Source organism: Phacochoerus africanus, chromosome X (genome assembly GCF_016906955.1).
Source record: "Phacochoerus africanus isolate WHEZ1 chromosome X, ROS_Pafr_v1, whole genome shotgun sequence".
NCBI classification, from domain to species: Eukaryota; Metazoa; Chordata; class Mammalia; order Artiodactyla; family Suidae; genus Phacochoerus; species Phacochoerus africanus.
Window position 1 is genome coordinate 5843215 of NC_062560.1, and position 20624 is coordinate 5863838.

The 20624-nt window shown below is 48.9% G+C and overlaps 1 protein-coding gene across 2 annotated transcripts in view; it reads right to left on the bottom strand.

Annotated features, from left to right (window-relative positions):
* The window catches only part of PUDP (pseudouridine 5'-phosphatase), a 302518-nt gene that overhangs the window by 208759 nt on the left and 73135 nt on the right, over positions 1-20624 (bottom strand). Inside the window, exon 4 of one of the 2 annotated variants that reach the window (XM_047765647.1) lies at positions 17353-18015. The exons of the other annotated variant lie outside the window; for it this stretch is intronic. Within the exon in view, the coding sequence (XP_047621603.1) occupies positions 17839-18015 (177 nt within the window). The 3' untranslated portion in view covers positions 17353-17838. Of the gene's footprint in view, positions 1-17352; positions 18016-20624 lie in introns of those variants that run through there. 2 annotated transcript variants of the gene reach the window in all.

Genomic DNA, 20624 nt, shown 5'->3' on the forward strand with positions numbered 1-20624 from the left:
AACCATGGAGTCACAATTATTGGGTGATCAGAATCCTAGATGCAGATGAGTCTTCCTAATGAATTAGACTCTGTCTCTCAGCCACTGAACACCCTCCCCAGGTTCTTGCTCACTGGACAGGGAGGATCTGAACTCTATACCATGACAACGGTTGTCACCCTTCCCTCTGCCCTGTTCTCACAGATGACCTCCCTCACGGGCTCTGACCTGGTCCTGTCTGGTCCCCCGCATCCTTGCTGTGGTTCATCCCAGCTCTGGGGGCTGCGTGAGACCTGGCCTCGTGGCTTCTCCAAGCCTTGCCATTTCCTGGACCCCAAGCAGACTCTGCTTCTGGCAGGAGCCTTCCACACCCATCCCAGCCCAGCTCCCTGACGCCACCCCACTCTCAGGAGGCTCTGCACTTCATGTCGTGTCCGGACGCACCTCCTCCTTGACACCCCCTCTCTTTCTTACCAGACTTTGGCTTATGTCCTACAGCACTGTGGGATGCTCCCTGTCCTTGTCTTGGACCACAAGAAGCAGCTAAATTCCTGACTCAAGGACCCTTTTTGAGGCTGTTACTAAGAATTCCTGGACATCCACCCTTCGTACAGCCGTTGTCCACATAATACTGGTGATTTTTACGTGTACTGAAATAGTATCTACGGAAACTCTCTACAGGATATGGATTTGGTCAAGAATGGATAAAAAACTACGCTTATTTTGAGGTAATACACATAGGTAGGCTGCAAAAATTAGGTTGACTAGAATCACCAGCCATTCATGCAACTATTCTTATGTGATGAATAAGCACGGTGTGTGTAAGTTTACATTACTGGGTTTTTCTTAATTTTTTTGATTTTTTAATTTTTAATTTTTTTGTTTGTTTGTTTTTTTAGGCCCACACCTGCAGCATATGAAGTTCCCAGGCTAGGGGTCAAATAAGAACTACAGCTGCCCACCTACACCACAGCCACAGCCACAGCCACAGCCACAGCCACAGCCACATGGGATCTGAGCCACCTCTGCAACCTACACCACAGCTCGTGGCAATGTGGGATCCTTAACCCTCTGAGTGAGGCCAGGGATTGAACTTGTGTCCTCATGGATACTAGTCAGGTTCGCTAACCAATGAGCCACAATGGGAACTCCCTTCTCAATCTTTTTTTAAAGTTAATCTATTTTTAGTCCTTCTGGTGGTTATCTGCATCCACTTAAATATATTTGTATTTCTTTTACTTGTTGTGAGTTTTAAAATCGTATCTATTGAAAGCCCAGAATGAAAAATGAGAAAAATCGGCATCCTGTACCTTTCACGTTCACGTTGAACTGCATCTTCTGAGATGATGCTTGAATTCGTTACACGATCATCTCTACAGGGTCATGGCTGACGGCATTTATTTCCTTCTCTGGGGCCCTGATTTCCATAGCTTTCACCTTAGTTTTACACTTAAATGCATCCTTTAAGTTTGCAGTGAATCCCTGAGATGTACTTTCTCCTGGTGAGAGCTCAACTTCTTCCTGTTTCTTTGCTTCATGAACCTGCATTCCCCGAAATGGTATCTGTGTAGACACAGCTCCCTGTCCCCTTTAAAATGTACGGTTTTGGTTGCATTCTTGGAACACATATTCTTTCCTTTGAGTTTTATATACTGTTCCACAGTCTTCAATGATTTCATGTCTGACATAGAGAAACCTTTGCTTTCTAGATTTTTTTCTTCTTCTGAACATCTGTGGAATTCTTTCCATAACTTAAAATCACAGCAATTTTCTAAAATATTTCTTTGAGAATGAATCTATGTAAATACAGCCTTGGGTGTCACTAGACTATTTCTGTCTGTGATTCAGATTTCCCTGTATTTCGGAAGTTTTACCTCGAAGTGTGCCTTTGAATTTTTTTTTTTTTTTTCCTGTTTGTTCATTGGGGGAGGGAGGTATCTTTTCTTGTATTCTCGTTTATATTTTGTATTGACTTTTTTGGCTTCGGCTTTTATTGTTCATATTATTTCATGAACAGGAAATGTTAACCATATTTTATTGATTGATCGATAATAGGTGTCTATGGAAAGTGAGTTTCTTTCATGGGCTGACAGTCTGTACGACTGTACCATTTAACAGCTTCCATGATCAGTTTATATATCTTTTATAAATAATATAATTTGCTCTGGCATTTGAAAAAAAATTACTGGCGTAGAGTCGATGTACAGCCTTGTGTTAGCTTCAGGTGTGCCGCAAAGGGATTCAGTTGTCCATACACATCTGTACAGTTTTGCCAGGGCACCAGCTTAATGATGGTCCCTCTCTTTTCTCTCTGTCTCCCCTCCTCACGTCTCATTCTTGTTTATTTTCGGTTTATTTACTGCCTACCCTTTTTTGTCATTCCCATCTAATGAGTTATCAGCTCCTCCTTTTCAAGCCTTTAATCTCTTCTGTAAATGCTCATTTCAGAGACACTCTTCTCCTTAAATGCATTGATGTCTCGCACATCTCTTGGTTCAGGGTTTTTGGCGGCTGCAGTATTAGGTGCCTTCATCCATTGTGTCCTAGGTTTTCTTTCTTTTTTGGTTCTTTGCAGCATCTCTTCAAAGGGCGCTGGCTGGCAGCCGTCTTTTAAGTAGTATTATTGCTCACGTTTGAAGGAGGAGGTAGCGATGTGGATCAGGTCCTGGGCTGAGCAAAATCTGGGGGAAGGGGAGGAAGGGTGAGCTCGAGTCGTGCACAGCTTGAGCTTCCCACCGTGTCTCTGGCGCAGGGGCGGGGGGCGGTTCTAGGTGCACTGGGCTAGTGGCTGAGCTTTCTCCAGGCTGATAGCAAGTTGTCCAGGCTCGAACTGAGGCCACGCACTTCGCAGAATGCTGCGGCGTGGTTATTTCACCTTGATCTTCTGATCTCCAGCAGGCGACGAGGAGGAGCTGCTTGGCTAGGGAACACCTCTTGACGTCTCCACTTTGCCAAACATGCAGTTTGCTTTGCGCAAAGGTGGTCCACTGCCTTTTCCTTGTTAGCTCTTCCTCTGCCTCCATCCTAGGCGATGACTAACGCGTGATGTAGAGAGGCTTCCACAACGGGCCCCCACACCCTGACCTTCCCCTCCCGATCGAGGGAGCACTGTTTTCCCTTCTCATGGATGTTGTCTGAGTGCTTCCATTTCTGTCTGTGTCACAGAGAAAAAGATGCCTTGTCTTGGTGTCCCCATCACGCCCATCCACTTTCTCAGGCCTGTGGCCATCTTTCTGCATGGACTGTGATCCAGGAGAGGCTTGGCTTCGGCAAAGATAACAGCTCTTGGTTTCTTAGTGTCTTGATTGTGTTGGGTTGGTTGCATGGAAGAAATGGGATAGGGATAGGTTTATGCAACCATATAAAACGGACGGAGCAATTCCTTCCTTTAGAGTCACCCCTTCTTTCCTCCCCACTAAATGTGATGTCAGAAGGGAGGGGGACCCAAAGAGGTTGCCTAACAAAACTTCACAGGTACAGGGGTCCCATCTCCTCTGCATGGCGCTCCCACACTCCCCCCACCCCTCTCTCTCTCATACACACAGAACATGAGGAAACAATGGCATTTCTTAATGCTGCCGTATGTGACAGTCTGTGCAAGGCTACTGGTCATGAAGATGAATGGAGAATTTAATTCCTGGTGGAGAATTTTAACAGAGGATGGTATGTAGCCATAGCAATTTTTTCTTTTCTTCTTCTTCTTTTTTTTTTTTTGTCTTTTTGCCTTTTCTTGAGCTGCTCCTATGGCATATGTAGGTTCCCAGGCTAGGGGTCCAATCGGAGCTGTAGCCACCGGCCTACGCCAGAGCCACAGCAACGCGGGATCCGAGCCACGTCTGCAACCTACACCACAGCTCATGGCAACGCCGGATCGTTAACCCCCTGAGCAAGGGCAGGGATCGAACCCGCAACCTCATGGTTCCTAGTTGGATTCATTAACCACTGCACCACGACGGGAACTCCAATTTTTTCTTTAATTTAAAAAAATATATTGCATATACAAATACCCACATTCACTTTTCTGTAACCTACTTTGATTGAAATGTACCAAAGGAAAGACAGATGGATGGATAGATAGACAGACAGAAAGACAGATGAGACAAATGACAGGTAGGTACATACAGAGATAGATGACAGGTAGGTAGGTATGTAGGTAGATAAGAGAGATAGATGAGATAGATGATATGCAGATAGATAGGCAGATAGATAGATAGAGAGAGAGATAGATAGATAGATAGATAGATAGATAGATAGATAGATAGATAGATAGATGGATGGATGGATGGATGGAGAGATAGATGCTAGATAGGCAGATAGCTAGCCAGCCACACAGATGAGATAGATGACAGATAGGCAGAGAGATGGTAGAGCTACAGGACAGAAACATAGACGACATAGATTATAGATCTCTCTCTATTGAGCTGGAGATGTCTGTCCAATATTTATCCCTCTTCTTAGGATAATTTCTATTTTCTCTTCTCCTTCCACTTTTCTTGGTAGAAGGCATTTTCCCTGGCTGAGCTCCACACGCTGTGGAGCAGAAAGTCTGTAGACCCAGGTGAGCACAGCGGATGGTCACGTGAGAGAGCAGGAAAGGAGCATCCAGGAGGGGGGCTGACTTGAGTTGGTGCCAGGAGACGGATTCCGATTTATTGTATAAATCGTCCGCAGAGCCCCCGCGAGTGCCAGACGTAGGGACTTCTTTTCATTTTCAGATCCCCTTTCAGGCACAGTTAAAGTGAGGTGAAGTGTGTGGGTTTTCGAAAAGAGATTAAAGAACGAGGTTGGTTTTGATACCTCTTGCTTGTAGCAGCTGCCTTATTTCCACAAAATAAAAGGTTCCGCAGGAGAGCGGGTTGCTGCTGCTCAACGGGGAGGGAAAACATTCAGCATTGAAAAATAAAGCAATATAATTCTCCACATTCATACCATTATGGCTGGGTGGGAAATAATACATATCATTTAGTAACTTCATTTTACCGTGGATCTGTAGTAAACCAACACTGGACCACTTTAGGGAAAAAGCCCATACACTTCAAGGAGAAATAAATGCAGTGTTTAACTCAGCTCTGTATTCCATTAGGATGGATGTTGTTTTTTTTCCACTCTGACTGCCCTTTCCTTCTTAATGCAGAAAGGTTTCTTTTGAATATTTCACAATAGACTTTTTGAAGGATGGCAGATTTGAGTCAGCCATCCCCAAGGCCTATTTGAGAATTAATCGGATATTCATGAGTTTATTTTGGAACTTTCTTAAAATAGCATGTAACCATGCGACGTTTGGAAGTGACCATCCAGTGGGGAGTTCAAATACCTGATGAGCGCCGTTGTGGGTACGTCCACACTTTGGGGGCACAGTAACGGCATCTTTCTGGGGGAAACTTGGAGTCTGATAAGTAGAGAAAGTGGCCCAGAAGGATGTTCCTTTTCTAAATTTTCTCCAAGCCACTATCCAATTTGAGCTGTGACTCAGAAGATGACCCATTCCAGCCCTCGAAGGTGTGTGTCCGTTTCTTTCTGTGGGCTCACCCCCCACCCCCCGAACCTCAAGGGAAGGGCAGGGGCTGAGGCCCAACACAGAACCTCACCCAGAGGTCTACCATTTTAATATTTTATCCACAAAAGCCTGAGCATTCCACGTGGAGAGAGTCTTAAGATATGGATTGTCTGCCCCCTGGGCTGCGTCTGTGGATGTTGGTCTGTGGACTCACTGGACAGAGGCTTTTAGGAAGGAGGGCTGCAGAACGAGCCCGATCCCTACTTCCCCAGGAAAACTGGTCCAACATGGTGTCACCCTCATCTTCAGACCCCAGACGCGGGCAATGGTGTCACCCCAGAGCTTGGAGCGTGCCGCAGGAGTTGGCTTAGGGCAGGAAGCCCCAGTCCAATCTCGGCTCACCACCAAGAAGAGCCAGCTGAATGCTGCTGCTGCTGCTGCAGAGGCGGAAGGAGCCCCAGAAAAGGGTTTAAAAAGGAGGGCCCTGTGCTCCCTTGCAGGCTCCTGTCTCAAGGGGACCTGGCTGCATCCGTGTTGCTCACAGTGGCTGCAGCCTCGCCACCTGCACCTGATACTTAACCAACAGGAGGCAGCCCCAGGGGAGACCAGGAATGCCCACGGTCAACCACCCACTTCTCCACGGTCCCATGAAGTACCCGCTCAGATCAACTGCCTCTTCTGCTGTAAGAGAAGCTTCCGGTCCAAAAGCCTTCACCATTATCAACCCTTGTTGATAATTCTCTGCATCCACAGGGGATTCCCTCTTACCAGCAGTTCTTGGCTGAACGTGAGGAGGAAAGTGCCGTGATTAAGAAGTTCAGAGGGGATGTCGCGTTCTTCGGGGCATTTGCATTTGTACAGGAGATGGAGTTAAAGGATGTATCTGACATGTCACCCTGGGGCTTCATGCACAGAGACAGAGAGCAGAGCCGAGCCTGGTTCAGTGCAGGGTGTGAGATTCAGGGTCAGTGTTTCTCCAGGGCTTAATCACACAAGCATATAGCTGCTTCCCTGGCAGAGCCGTAGGCAAACACCTGCTGTGATGATCAGAGAGTAAAGCGCTAAGGACAACAATGGGCTGAGAGACCTTCAGCGACCGGGCTGTGCTGGATTTGCGGGATTAAATGCACATTGCGGGAAAAGGCCAACACATGTCCCGAGGTCTACGCTCCCCCTCCAACTGGCCAGACGCTCAGCCTGTCCTGGCCTTCCCTTTCTCTCCAGGGCCTCATTTCTTGAAAGAGAAATTTCAGCTCTGTCCAGCTACCAGGAGGCTTCATCTCCTTTAGGATCGAGACAAGATGACCTCACAGACTTTTTACCATCTGGAGGTTTGAAGCATCTCCCCCTCTCTCTATCCACAGGGAAAGATTCCGTCCAGAGCAAACTCCGGCAAGGACAAAAGACTCCTTCCTGGCAGCTGTTTGCCCTGTAAGGACCATCCCCCATCTTTGCTCCTCTCATCAGGAAAGCTTCTCGAGGCTTCTCTGCTCATGGGACCCAGTTCTTCACCTTAATCTGCCCTTAGTTCCCTGAACTGCTGCTGTCCAACCACCAGTAACCAGACCATATGTCCTCCCCCCTGGCCTGACTGTCCTTGGTCTCCAGGAAGCATTTGAAGGTGGACTTTCCCTTTTGTGAAGTCACAGTCAATTCCCTATGACCTGTTTTCATTGGACATGTTCTCATCTGTTAGGACCCAGAGTCTCTTAAAGCTACGCATTTTCCTCTAAGCCAGCTTTGGCTTATCCTGACGAACCATCACAAGACCCCTGGATCAATGGAAGTGTAAGATAAACCATGAGCTGATTTGAACTCTTTCTCTTTTATGTTGTCACTTCTGTTGGTCCTTCTCACCAACATCACTTCTCACCAATGATATTCAAAAAGGCACACATTTTACATTAGAAAATGAACTACGTTCATCCCTCATTTGGCATACTCTAAATCCCTGGATGAGATCTTTATCCACCTCTTGTTCAAATTATGTACCTTGCTACACATTCAGGAAGCTCCTTTTACAGGAGTTAATTAGAGGAACACATTTAGGTCTTGATCAAAGGGACAAATAACATTGGGATTCAGGGTTTTGTTACTAAGCCAACTTCCACCAAGCCCTTCTCTTTTGATGGCTTCTGTAGTTTTCTCCTTCTGACAATTATGAATTGTGAACATTCGTATCTATGTTTATCGTGGACACACGTTTCCATGTCTCTTGGGCACTCACCTAAGAATGGAAATGCTGGGTGTTATGTGGATAATCTAAGTTTTGCTTTCTGAGACTGGTCAATGGGGATTCACACCGCGGCTCAGTAGTAACAAACACAACTATTATCCATGAGGATGTGGGTTGGATCCCTTGCTCAGTGGGTTAAGGATCCGGCATTGCCGTGAGCTATGGTATAGATCACAGAAGTAGCTCGGATCTGGCGTTGCTGTGGCTGTGGTGTAGGCTAGCAGCTGCAGCTCCAATTACACCCCTGGCCTGGGAACTTCCCTATGCCATGGATGCAGCTGTAAAAAAAAAAAAGAAAAACGAAAAGAGAAGAAAAGAAGACATCAAGCAACCTTACTTTCCATGCCTTCTGACCTGACCTTTAATGCTCCTTCTGTATGGAGGCTCCCTGCTCGTCCCTGAGAGCCCCAATTTAAATCAGGGGCACACTGCTCTGCTCCCTTAGACACTCCTCTTCCACCTCACAGTGTTTATGCCCATTCGCACTTGTACCTTCTTGTGGGCGATTCCTTGCCTTGTCCCCCACACTCAATTACACACTGCATGGGGTTCAGATCACGTCCATCTGGCCTGTCACCACTAGGAAACAAAACAGTCAGGGGCACTGGATGTCTCAGGTTATTCCTCCCCAGAATTCTTGGGATGTGCTTTGAGCTACTCTTGCCAAGAAGTCCTGGCCCGAGAAACGCAGGTGACAGTTGATAGCTAACAGGAGGGAGTGGGCAGGGAAGTCAGAAGACCACAGCTGTCCATCTGGGAGAACTTCCTCCGACTCTGGGGACAATGCAGGGGAGAGGCTCCAGGCTGACTGCCCATCACCCTGCAGCTCAGGTGGCCTCCCTGGATGTTGCAAGGGTGGCTGTGGTGGGAGGGTCAGACGGACACCTGCAGTTGGGGGAGCAGAAACCAGGCGGAGAAAGAAGGAAGTAGCATCAGGGAAGGGAAGGAGGGATGTAACACCTCTGCTCTCCACCCTGGAGAGGCCTTGAACAGCCCACCCTATTCAGAACCAGACGCTCTTCTTCTTAAGGGACAGTGTGCCTAAGCAGGATGACCCTTAGGAACCCGCATGGGTGCGGAAAACACAGGCAGATCACTGTCACCTCCTACCCGGCCTTGGACTGGCTGACAACCTGCCTCGTCCACATGACTGTGCATTAGTAAGCACATCCGCCGGGCATCAACAGCTCCTCACCCTCAGCTCCGGGCCTGAGAAGCGTGTGCAGTGTGCGAGCACTTGAGGATGACATTTTGCAGTGTTTCCCAGAGGCAGGTGGAGAATACTGATGACCAAACTCATGAGGGAGCTCTCGGGCACCGACCGGCGGGAGCGTTCAAAGAGCCTGCTCTTCCCCCCCGTGAGCGGGCATCTCAACCTGGTTTCAGGAAAATATGCTTCGTGGCACAAACGGATGGTGCAGCTCAGGCAGAGTGTGTGTCGTGGGCTGCCTTCCATGGCATGGGCCCACGTTCACAGGCAGGGCTTGGCCGGATGTACGTGAGTTGGGTCCACACTGGGAACGTGGCAGGACACCACACACCCTTTCTACTCTAATGACCATTTTATTTACGTCCCTGTGGTTAAAGACGGGAGCGCTGGGAATGATGAAGCTTCCTGGACTATGATGGGAGTATATACCTTTAACCCTCAGCTCCAACACCAGCCGTACAAGTCATGGAGCCTCATTGGGCCTGTTTCCCCAGAGGTGACACGTATGGGGGATTCAGGAGGGGCTCCCCAGGGAGAGGCTTCCTTCAGACACAAAAAGAGCAAAGCGAAGGCGCAGGGCCCTGCATTTATGAACGGAAAGTGCCTCGCTCCTGATGGGCTCTCAGCCTCTGTTACCTAACCTATTTATGCAGAAATGGAGGCTATTTTGCAGGGATCAGCATATGTGAATATGCTGTACTAATTCCAAGTGTTTTCCATGAGTGCTTCAGGCTCCAGCAGCCATCTCTCTGGCCTTCTCCCGTCAGTGTCCTTTCACAGGCAGGTGAGCTGGGTGGTCCTTGGCTATGCCTTCATAGAAGGGACAAGGCTTGCTCTCTGAGCACAGGCCGGGGAAGGGCCGCTCCAGGGACATGGCTTCTGCTGGTGCTGCACCCAGGGCTTTGGCTGACCCCCAGTTCTTAGCTCCTGGGGTTCTGATGGTTGGCGAGGATGGTTATACTTGATTCTAGGGGGTCAGGCCTTCCTGGTAACACAAGTGTCCAGGGGGTCCGTCCCCTCATGGTCACTGCACTATCCAGGGGGTCTCACCAGTGTCCAGGGGGTCAGTCTCCTCCTGGGCACACTGATGTCCAGGGGGTCACAGTGGCATCCGAGGATTGGTCCCCTCCTGGTCACACCAGTGTCCAGGGGGTCAGTCCCCTCCGGGTCGCAGCAGTGTGCATGGCGTCCAGTCTGAGAAGTCTCACCCTTTTTAGGTGCACATACTCTGCCTTCAACCCACTGCCAGGCCTGCTTATCCTGACAGCCTGCATGAGCAGCCCCAGCCCTGAGTCCCCTCCTGTGGTGGCACAACCCGCATCTGGGCATGACGCAGTGATCACGGGGTCTGCTGAGACGTCTTCTTTTGTTTGGTTAGATGGAGGGGACCCCAAGAGGTGAGCCTGGGCACACTTCAAGAGATGACGGCTGAGGAGGTTAGGGGGACATACAGCAAACCATAGACTCAGGCAGATCCTACAAAGTCCAAACAAGATCCAAAGAAAGCAAGCCATTCCTCGGAAGACCAGAGACCAGGAACAAACCATCCACAGCAGCTATAGGTGCCTTCAAAAGTAGGCACAGTTGCTGGTTGTTGAGTCAGAGCTACGAAAGCCAGGTGACCAGGAAACTTACCTTTAAAGAGTGTAAAGATTAATTGCAAGCCAGAATTCGGGGCCCGGAGAAGACATTCAAATGAGCCAAATAGACATGTTTAGACAAACAACTGAGAGAATCTGACATTATCAGACTCGTATCTGTAAACATTAAATGGTATTATTTATTGATCCCAATTTCTAGAATGACGATGAATGCCTTCTGACAGTGGGAATCCTTTTTGTGTGTTTATTTTATTATTTTATTTTTGTCTTTCTATCTTTTCCAGGCCCACACCCCCAGCATGTGGAGGTTCCCAGACTAGGGGTCCAATCAGAGCTGTAGCCACCAGCCTACACCAGAGCCACAGCAATGCCAGATCCGAGCCATATCTGCAACCTACACCACAGCTCACGGCAATGCCGGATCCTTATCCCGCTGAGCGAGGGCCAGGGACCGAACCTGCAACCTCATGGTTCCTGGTCAGATTCATTAACCACCGAGCCATGATGGGAACTCCTATTTCTGACTTTTAAACGGAATGCCTGCCTTACCAGCAGGCAGACTACTGACTCGGATTAATGAGAAATAGGGATTCTTTTTGTTTGCTTTTTCTTTGTTTTAAGGCTGGCACCTGAGGCATCCAGAAGTCCCAGCTGAGAGGTGGAACTGGAGCTGCAGCTGCAGGCCTACGCCACAGCCATAGACGACACCTCATCCAAGCCACATCTGCAGCCTACAGTGCAGCCTGAAGCAACGTCAGACCCTTAACCCATGGAGCGAGGCCAGGGTTGGAGCCCTCATCCTTATGGATACAAGGTGGGTGCTTAACGCACTGAGACACAACAGGAATGCCAGTATTCTTTACGTTAAAGACCTACCCTTATTTGATTAGGACCTTGAATATGGCATGCATGCCAATTACTTCCTGAAGTGGATTTTGAAAATACACCATTTTAAGGGACTCTGCCTCGTATATGAATTCACCATCCTTTGACAGTTTTCCATAAGTACATATATGTGGCAGCATGCTTCCCACGTCTCATGTGTGTTCAAAGAGATAAAAGAAAATGCGGATTCTTATCCTTCTTTACAATTTTCATCCCCTGGAGAAAGGCAGCATTAGCCTATTGGTAAATACGTGGAAACCGTTTAATGTAAAAATAGGTGGGAACACTGGCCTCATACACAGCGTTGTGGAAACCCACGAAGAGGTGGGGAAGCACGGGCGCACACCGTCAACCAAAGCAACACATTTCTACCGGGCTTTAACGCCCAGGGCCGCGGTCACAGTCTCCGAGAGACTCTGTGACAGGCACTGCCACAGTGTCGGGCACAGCCTGGCTCTGCTCACGCAGACCCGACACTCACCCTGGTACTGAAAAACGGGTCTAGAAGTGAACTCAAATACTTTTACGATGGAAGCGTAACACGATGGATACCCTAGGACACGCTCTCACTCGGTTTTGTGTGTCTGTGAAGCCTGGTGTACCACAGGCCAATAATGCTCTTGAATCAGCCCAATCTGGGTGATGGCTTTTTTTCCTTTCTTGTCTTTTTAGGGCCACACCCTCGGTATATGGAGGGTCCCGGGCTAGAGGTCCAATCAGAGCTGTAGCTGCCAGCCACAGCCACAGCCACAGCCACAGCCACAGCCACACCAGATCCATACCACAGCGCACAACAACGTCGGATCCTCAACCCACTGAGCGAGGCCAGGGATTGAACTCGCAATCTCATGGTTCCCAGTCGGATTCGTTTCCGCTGCGCCACGTCAGGAACTCCAGTGACGCCTTTTCTGATGACAAGTACAAGCAACAGAAACATCCAAAGACTAATGAAGACAACAAAAGGCAAGTGCTCTCCTGTACAGGACACAGTCTATGAAAGAGACTCGGGAGAAGCCAGAATGTTTGGAGGCAGGCTGAAGTTCTGCTTTCAGAGGCAGAAGGGCTGTTTCGATAAGAAATATCCTGGGTAGGAGTTCCCTCTGTGGCTCAGTGGTTCATGCATCCAACTAGGATTCATGAAGAGGCAGGTTCAATCCCTGGCCTCGCTCAGTGGGTTAAGGAGGCGGCGTTGCCGTGAGCTGTGTGGTATAGGTCACAGCTGCATCTTGGATCCCGCGTGGCTGTGGCTGCGGCATAGGCCAGTGGCTGCAGTTCCAACTGGACCCCTAGCCTGGGAACCTCCATATGCCACGGGTGCAGCCCTAAAAAACAAAAACAAACAAAAAACAAACAAACAAAAACAAACAAACAAAAAGAAGTATCCTGGGTAAAACAAGGGTGTTTATCTCCAACCACGAACAATGAGTGGGGAATGTCACAGGGGCCCTGAAATGATAACCGCTACGGCTGCCATTTTATGCATCGTCCATCGTGTGCTCAGGATTCTCATCCCATGTGTCACCTCAATCGATTCCTTGCAGCAATGCTACCGAGGACTAATGACTCGCATTGCACAGGTAAGGCACTGGAGGTGGACAGGGGCAGAATAAAGTGACAGCGCTACGGAGCAGCTGAGTGTCAGTCTGAATGGAAGTCAACCTAATTTGAAACCTTCTGCTGTTTGGTTCTGTTTTTAATGGCCACGCCCATGGCCTAGGGACGTTCCCAGGCCGGGGATTGAATCTGAGCTGCAGCTGCGACCTATGCGGCAGCTGCAGCAATGCCAGATCCTGAACCCACTGCACCGGGCTGGGGATCGAACCTGTGCCTCTGCAGCGACCTGAGCCGCTGCCGGCGGATTCCTGACTTTCTGCGCCCCAGCGGGAACTTCTGAAATCGCTTGCTCCTTGAGTCTCAGGCGGCTTTTACAGAGATGACGGTGGTGGTTGTTGTCGTAAGAGTCATGGGAATACCTCTGAAGACTGCTGGCGCTAGACTTCAGTCTGGAAGCCTACAGATAAGGCCCGGGAGGTTGGAACTCGGAGGTTGGAACTCGATGCTGCGGACTAGGACAGACCATGTGAAGGGGGAGGAAATAACACCAACTGGCTCAAACGCATGATTTTTTTGTGATGAAACTGGTGATCGTGTGCAAATTTCTTCTTAAAACTTGGAAACAGCATTCGAAACCTGCCAAGTTCAGCATCCAGCTGTCCCTTATATTTGAAGGAATGTGCCCTGAGGTTTCTAGACACGGACAACGCTGGCAGAGAAGAAACGATTCCCGTTCCTTACTAACGCAAGTGTCTCGAGCATAACACAGGTGTCTTCCAGAGCTTCTTTTTCTGTAAGTCACTGACCTCCAGCGGAAGACTTATGAGGTGGAGAAACCCTAATAGGCAGTCATCAGTGCATTCTGAATCGTGTTCATGTTTCCTTTACGTGGGAGGAAGGAGAAATTCTTTGTCTCTTCTCTCGGGGGCTGTCATCCATACTGAAAATCCGTCTGAAGGACATGTGAGCAAAGAGGTGAGATTTAGGGCACAAAACGGCCTAACATTGACTAATCTCAGCACATGCTCATGGAACACATGTCAAATGAGCTAAGAAAGGAAGACAGCCACTCTCCCAACTTTTTTAGCAGGAGTCATTCCGATATAAATTTTCGTCATTGTCCCTCTGCAAGACGGATGGGTTATCTGGTAGAAAAACACCACAAAACGCAGCAACGCGCTCGGACTCAGGGAGAACACTAAGGAAGAACGTGTGAGCTTTGGCAGCTCGTCCACAGTTTTCATTCGTGCAAGAAGGACAGAGGGTTTGGCTGCACTTGGTTGGAAGCAGCGCAAGAGCACCAGCACACTGGGGATCAAATTCACCCTACAGAAAACCTCACCCCATCTACATCTACGTCATGGAGACAGGGATTAAGCCTCTTTGTCTTGTTCCTGCAAAATGATTAGAAAACATCACCAAAGATACTTGAGGAGAAGACGAGACCCAGTCAGGTACATGACCATTTCACCCAGAGCTTCATTTGCTGTGTGGAAAGGCAGGCTGTTCACTTAAAATACGTGAAATCTCATCACACAGAAAATGGACGGGGGGTGTCAACTGGTACAACCACTGTGGAGAACAGTATGGAGGGACCTTAGAAAACTATGCACAGAACTACCATATGACCCAGCATCCCACTCTAGGGCATATATCCAGACAAAACTTTCCCTGAAAAAGACGCATGTACCCACACGTTCCTTGCAGCACTATTCCCAATAGCCAAGACATGGAAACAACCCAAATGTCCATCAAGAGATGATTGGATTAGGAAGATGTGGTATATATACACAAGGGACTACTACTCAGCCATCAAAAAGAACTAAAAATAATGCCATGTGCAGCAACACAGATGGAACTAGAGACCCGCATACTGAGTGAAGTAAGTCAGAAAGAAAAAGACAAATACCATGGGTATCACTTATATGATGAATCAATACATATATTCTATAATTGGAATATACAGCACAAATGAACCTTCCCACAGAAAAGAAAATCATGGACTTGGAGAATAGACTTGTGGTTGCCAAGAGGGAGGGGGAGAGAGTGGGACAGATTGGGAGCTTGGGGTTAATAGATACAAACTATTGCCTTTGGAATGGATGAGCAATGAGATCCTGCTGTATAGCACTGGGAACTATATCTGCTCGCTTATGATGGAACATGATGGAGGATAATGTGAGAAAAAGAATGTATGTATGTGTGACTGGGTCACCTTGTTGTACAGTAGAAAATTGACAGAACACTCAAAACCAGCTATAATGGAAAAAATGATAGTCAAAAATAAAAAAAAAAGAGGTTACCCCCATTTATGACTATGCTTTCACACACACCAAAAAAAAAGCAAAGCAAACAGACAAACAAGGACCTACTGTCCAGCATGGGGAACGATATTCAACATCTTATAATAATGTATAAAGGAAAAAAATCTGAAAAAGAATATATATATGTGTGTATATGTGTGTACAAAGTATATATATATATATACTTTGTACAGAATTACATTGCTGCACTCCTGAAAGTAACATAACATAAATCAACTATACTTTAATAAGGTTTTTTAAAAATATATGTAAATGGCATTTTATAGCATGAGTACTGTTTCAGTTTTTTAAGTCAATAAGTCCCACTTATATTTTATCTTTGTTAGAGGATCATTTTTTTCAAAAAGGTAAAATAAATGCTAGAGAGGGCGTGTAGAAAAGGGAACCCTCCTTCACTGTTGGTGGGAATGTAAACTGGTGCAACCACTAGAGAAAACAGTATGGAGGTTCCTCAGAAAACTAAATGTAGAACTACCATAGGATCCTGCAATCCCACTCCTGGGTATGCATCCAGACAAAGCTATAACCCAAAAAAGATACATGCATGCTATGCTTATAGCAGCACTATTCACAATAGCCAAGACATGGAAACAACCTAAACGCCCATCCACAGAGGAATGAATAAAGAAGATGTGCTACATAGTATATACAATGGAATATTACTCAGCCATAAAAAGGACGGAATAATGCCATTTGCAACACAAATGCAACACAAATGGGCCTAGAGATTATCACACTAAGTAAGTCAGAGAAAGGCCATTAGCATATGAGGTCTAGGTGGAATCTAAAATATGGTACAAATGAACCTATTTACAGAACAGAAACAGACTCACAGATTTCAAAATCAAACTTGGTTACCAATGGAGAAGTGTGCAGGGGAGGGATGAACTAGGAGGTTGGGATTACCATATACACAGTACTATATATAAACCAGATAAAAGACAAGGACCTACTGTAGAGCAGAGGGAAATCTACTCCATATTCTGTAATAACCTGTATGGGAGAAGAATCTGAAAAAGAATGGATGTGTTTATAACTGATTGACTTTGCTAGACACCTGAAACTAACCCGACACTGTAAGTCAGCTATACCCCAGTAACAATGGTTTAAAAAGTAAAATGATACTCGCACACGCATGTCATGTGAACAAGTGTCAAACCTTTTATTCCATTAAATTAACTGGTGAGGGAACCAGTAAGATGTTGCAGCTGATCTGAAGGAGAATGCAAAGAAAAGACGTACATACAGGCAGTCAAGAACAGTGAAACAAACTGGCTGAAATGATGCAACCCTGGTCGACAGCCAGAGGTGATCATGCACAATCATTCGACCCAACAATCAGATACATTCTGATCATTTTTTTTCTAAGACTTAGGGCGTTGAAAGTTAGCTCTAGAACCATCAGAGGTAGAGAACCTCTGGCAGGCAGCACCAGCGGGGACACCCCATGACTTTAGATGCCTCTCACAAGCTTGCCACCACAAAAAGGCTGAGTAAATCTATTGAAGAGGTGAACCCCCCAAATGGGATACCCAATAAACTTTCAAAAATGGGCAATGGCTCTAGGTAGTACCCAGGATGCACTCTGAAATCCTATTCTATTTGCCTCCGAGAATGGATTAAAAAAATTAATTGGAGTTCCCATTGTGGCGCAGAGGAGATGAATCTGACTAGGAACCATGAGGTTGCGGGTTTGACCCCTGGCCTTGCTCAAAGGATCCAGCGTTGCCGAGAGCTGTGGTGTAGGTCACAGACGCAGCTCGGATCTGGCGTGGCTATGGCTGGGACGTAGGCTGGCAGCTGTAGCTCCGATTGGACCCCTAGCCTGGGAACCTCCATATGCTGCAGGTGCGGCCCTAAAAAGCAAAAAAAAAAAAAAAGAAAGAAAGAAAAATAAATGTTCATCTCTGAGGTAGAAAACGTGGACCTGCACCTGGATATAAGACGTACACTACAGGTACGTCCACACTAAGGAAACGAGGACGACACACTTTAGTCAGAGCTGGTCTCTGAGCAGACGGAGGTCCACTGAGGTTTGAAGGGCACATCAAGAAATCACCACCTGCTGACAGGAGACCAATTTATTAAAAACCTCTCCACAATGTAGGTTTCCTACTTGGATTACAAACCAAATACAATTTCTCCCTTCCTTTTATTAGCTGCTATTGTGTGTGAAGATGAAACCTGGAGGAGAGGGAGGGGGATACAGTATATAGTGTATATAAATACATATGGACACACATACATATACATAAAAGCATATACATATATGTATACAGAGTTTACATTTTCCAGCCATGGTTGAGAACATCAAAGAAAAAAAAAGAGAACTCAGATTAGTCCAATACTCTATGATTCAAGTGACAATTTCCATCTCTGCTCTGGGCTGTCCCTCCTCTGCTTTCTGCCAAGGAACACGGCATCACCCGTTCAGAGCACGTGCCAGGCCCCTGTGGGACGAGAAGGCTTCACAGGCCGAAGAACTGGGAGCTGGGCTTCCCTCTGCCCTCTTCCCGGGCAGCGTGGGCCGCACGCGTGGGCGAGGGGAGCTCTCACTCGTAGGGCGGCAGGCCAAACAGCTCAGGCTGGAAGTCCTGCAGAGAGTCCAGCACCAGGGTGGCCTTGGTGGTCAGGGCTCGGTCCAGGTTTCCATCGGGAACCATGACCACCTGCATCCCGGCTGCGAGGGCCGCCTCCACCCCGTTGGGGGCATCTTCAAAGACCAGGCACTGTGGGGTGAGGAAGAAAGAGAGGGTTGAGACGGCCTCTGGGACCACGCGGCGAGCCTGGGCTGCGTCAGCACGGGACACGGCTCGGCGCAATGCGTGGGCCAGAACGGCAGGGGGCGCTGTGCCAGGTATGCTCGCTGGGGAGCCGGCGCTGGCCCTTACACGGGGCACCGGGGCGGGGGTGGGGGCACCCCGTTACTTTACAGGGGAGAGTTCCACCACCGCCCTGAAGCACTATCGACAGGTGAGGCAGCCGTGGAGAGGCCGGATTCTCGGTTTATAACTTTATTTCATTTGAATCATAAGCTGTTCAGTCAATAATGGACCATGCCGAGCAGGAGAGGAAATTGTGAGGGGAAAGAAAAAAAAAAGGACCACATGCTCTCTAGACGTACAGTGACTTCCGAGCAGGAAACCTTTCGGTACTGCGGTTTGGAAATTAAATGGTGAGGGTGTTTCACGGAGGAATGCAGCCCCCCCGGGGTATGCCAGTCACGCACCGAACGCCCCTGAGCGCAAAGATGTCGGAGCAGGTGCATATCTCTTGGGCTCACTCGGACCCCACCTCTAAGTGGGGGTGTCCTAGCAGGTGCATATCTCTTGGGCTCACTCGGATCCCACCTCTAAGTGGGGGAGGGGTGCCCTGTATGCATCACGGAGCTCCTCCACGTGCCGTCCTGTCACCACGGCGATGGCACGGCTCACATCTGGGCTCGCTCCAGACAGGGTGCAGTCCACCCGGGCGAACGGGCCGGTCATCTTAGCAAGACAGCACTGAGAAAGGTTCCCTCGACTCCTGGAATTCCAGAGTCTGAAAGCAGCTCTATTCTTTTCTGGTAGGAATCGGCAGGGGCCTGACATCTGCAAAGAGGGCTCCTCCCAGCCCTGCCAAGATGCTGTCCTGTGCGCATGCCCTGGGGATGCCGGGGGGGGTCACCCAGGTTGGACTCTGAGGGTGCCTCTCTCTCCACCCGGGCCCCCACTGCGTGTGTGATTATGGTAACCTCCCCCTTAGGTCATCAGCCAGCATGGTCTCAGCCCCATGTGCTGGGGACAGCAAGGGCTCCTGGATGCCAGCCGCCTCCTACTAGAAGGTCTGCATCTTCAGATGCCTTGAGGTCAGTGGAAAATACACACACACACACACACACACTTACACTCTTACCAGTGTCTGTCCTGGAGCAGGATCAGTGACTTCTTTTCTTCCCTCCCCACCAGGACGGAGCGAATCCTAAGCCAACTTATTCCAGGGCTGAGAGAAGACGAGTGAGGTCGCAGTCATCATGACAACAGGCCAGCACTAGGTGCCTGGACGGAGTGGGCTGGTACCCGGGGCACAGTGCTGAACGGGACGGTCCTGGCCCCCTGCCTTCCGCAGGCCTTCTGCAGCCCCCCTGGCTCTTCTCAAGCTCCTGTGGGACGGACGATGGTGCCCCTCTCAGGGTGGGGCCGGGCAAATAACCCCACTGAGACCGTCCGGGAGCGGTTTCCTACTTATTGGATTCAGAGACTCTCTGGGGTTAGTATGTCTGCCTCTGCCTTTTGAAAGTTATGACCTGATCGTTTCCCAAGGGTCCCTGTTGTTTTTTAACTGGGACTCTGGACAGACGCTGAAATGTCAAGTGACATTTCGCTTCTTGAGATTCCTGAGGATTCTGAGGCTTTGTGCGGTCCACCTGTGCGCTTTCGGTGCCGGCCGAGGAAGAGATTTTGTCGCTTCCCAGGGTGACAGTGCCTAGCTCGAGGCACGAAGCAGCTTTTACTCTGTATTTGTGTGAGGCTCCTCCCGAGGCGTACGCGGGCAGTGGGGAGGACAAAGTGGAGACACCACGCAAAACACAGCCCAGGACCTCGATCCTCACCCGAGAACAGTGGGCAGCCGGTCCACGCCCGACAGGCCCGTCCACGTGCCGTGTCAGCTGCAGGAAGTACAGCGGAGGGGGCCACGCGCTCTGTCCACATGCCACTTACGTCCCAGGAAACCAAAGGACTGGCGAGGAAAGCCACCACGCGGGCAGCGGACCGGCCACACCCCATCTGTGAAAGCTGCGCTGCTTCTGCAGGTGTTCACAGGTTCTCGGTTTCTGGTTTGCGTTCCTCACTTGTCCCCACGGAGAGCGGGAATGCCTCACCCCATGTCACACTGAGACGTGGAAAGCAATGCTTAGGATGCACGTGGCAGAGCACGGCAGACGTCACGGAGGCCGGTCTCGACCACAGGGGGGGGAGGAGGGCTGTGAGGCTCATGCAGACAGAGGCCACTGCACTGCGGCCACGCCCGTGAGGGAGCAAGCGAGCCCCGACCCTCAAAAAGGACTCCGGGGAAATCGAGGCAGGCTGGTCGGGGAGCTTGCCCCGAGCCACTTGGGATGCTGGCTGCTCTGAAAGGTCAGCAGGGAGCTCCGTCTAGGTTGTAAATACAGTCAAAACAGTAAGAGAAACTCTGATTGAATCCACGGTGTCAGGAACACTTACAAGGCCTTTTCTTCTGCCTGCTCTCACCCAGCCTTCTCCCTTCCCGGCTCTTAAAAACACTTCCATGGGTGCCACCTGGACTCTCCCCATCAGCCAACAAGAACTGGAGCAGTGTGAAAAGAATCTGGAGGTGG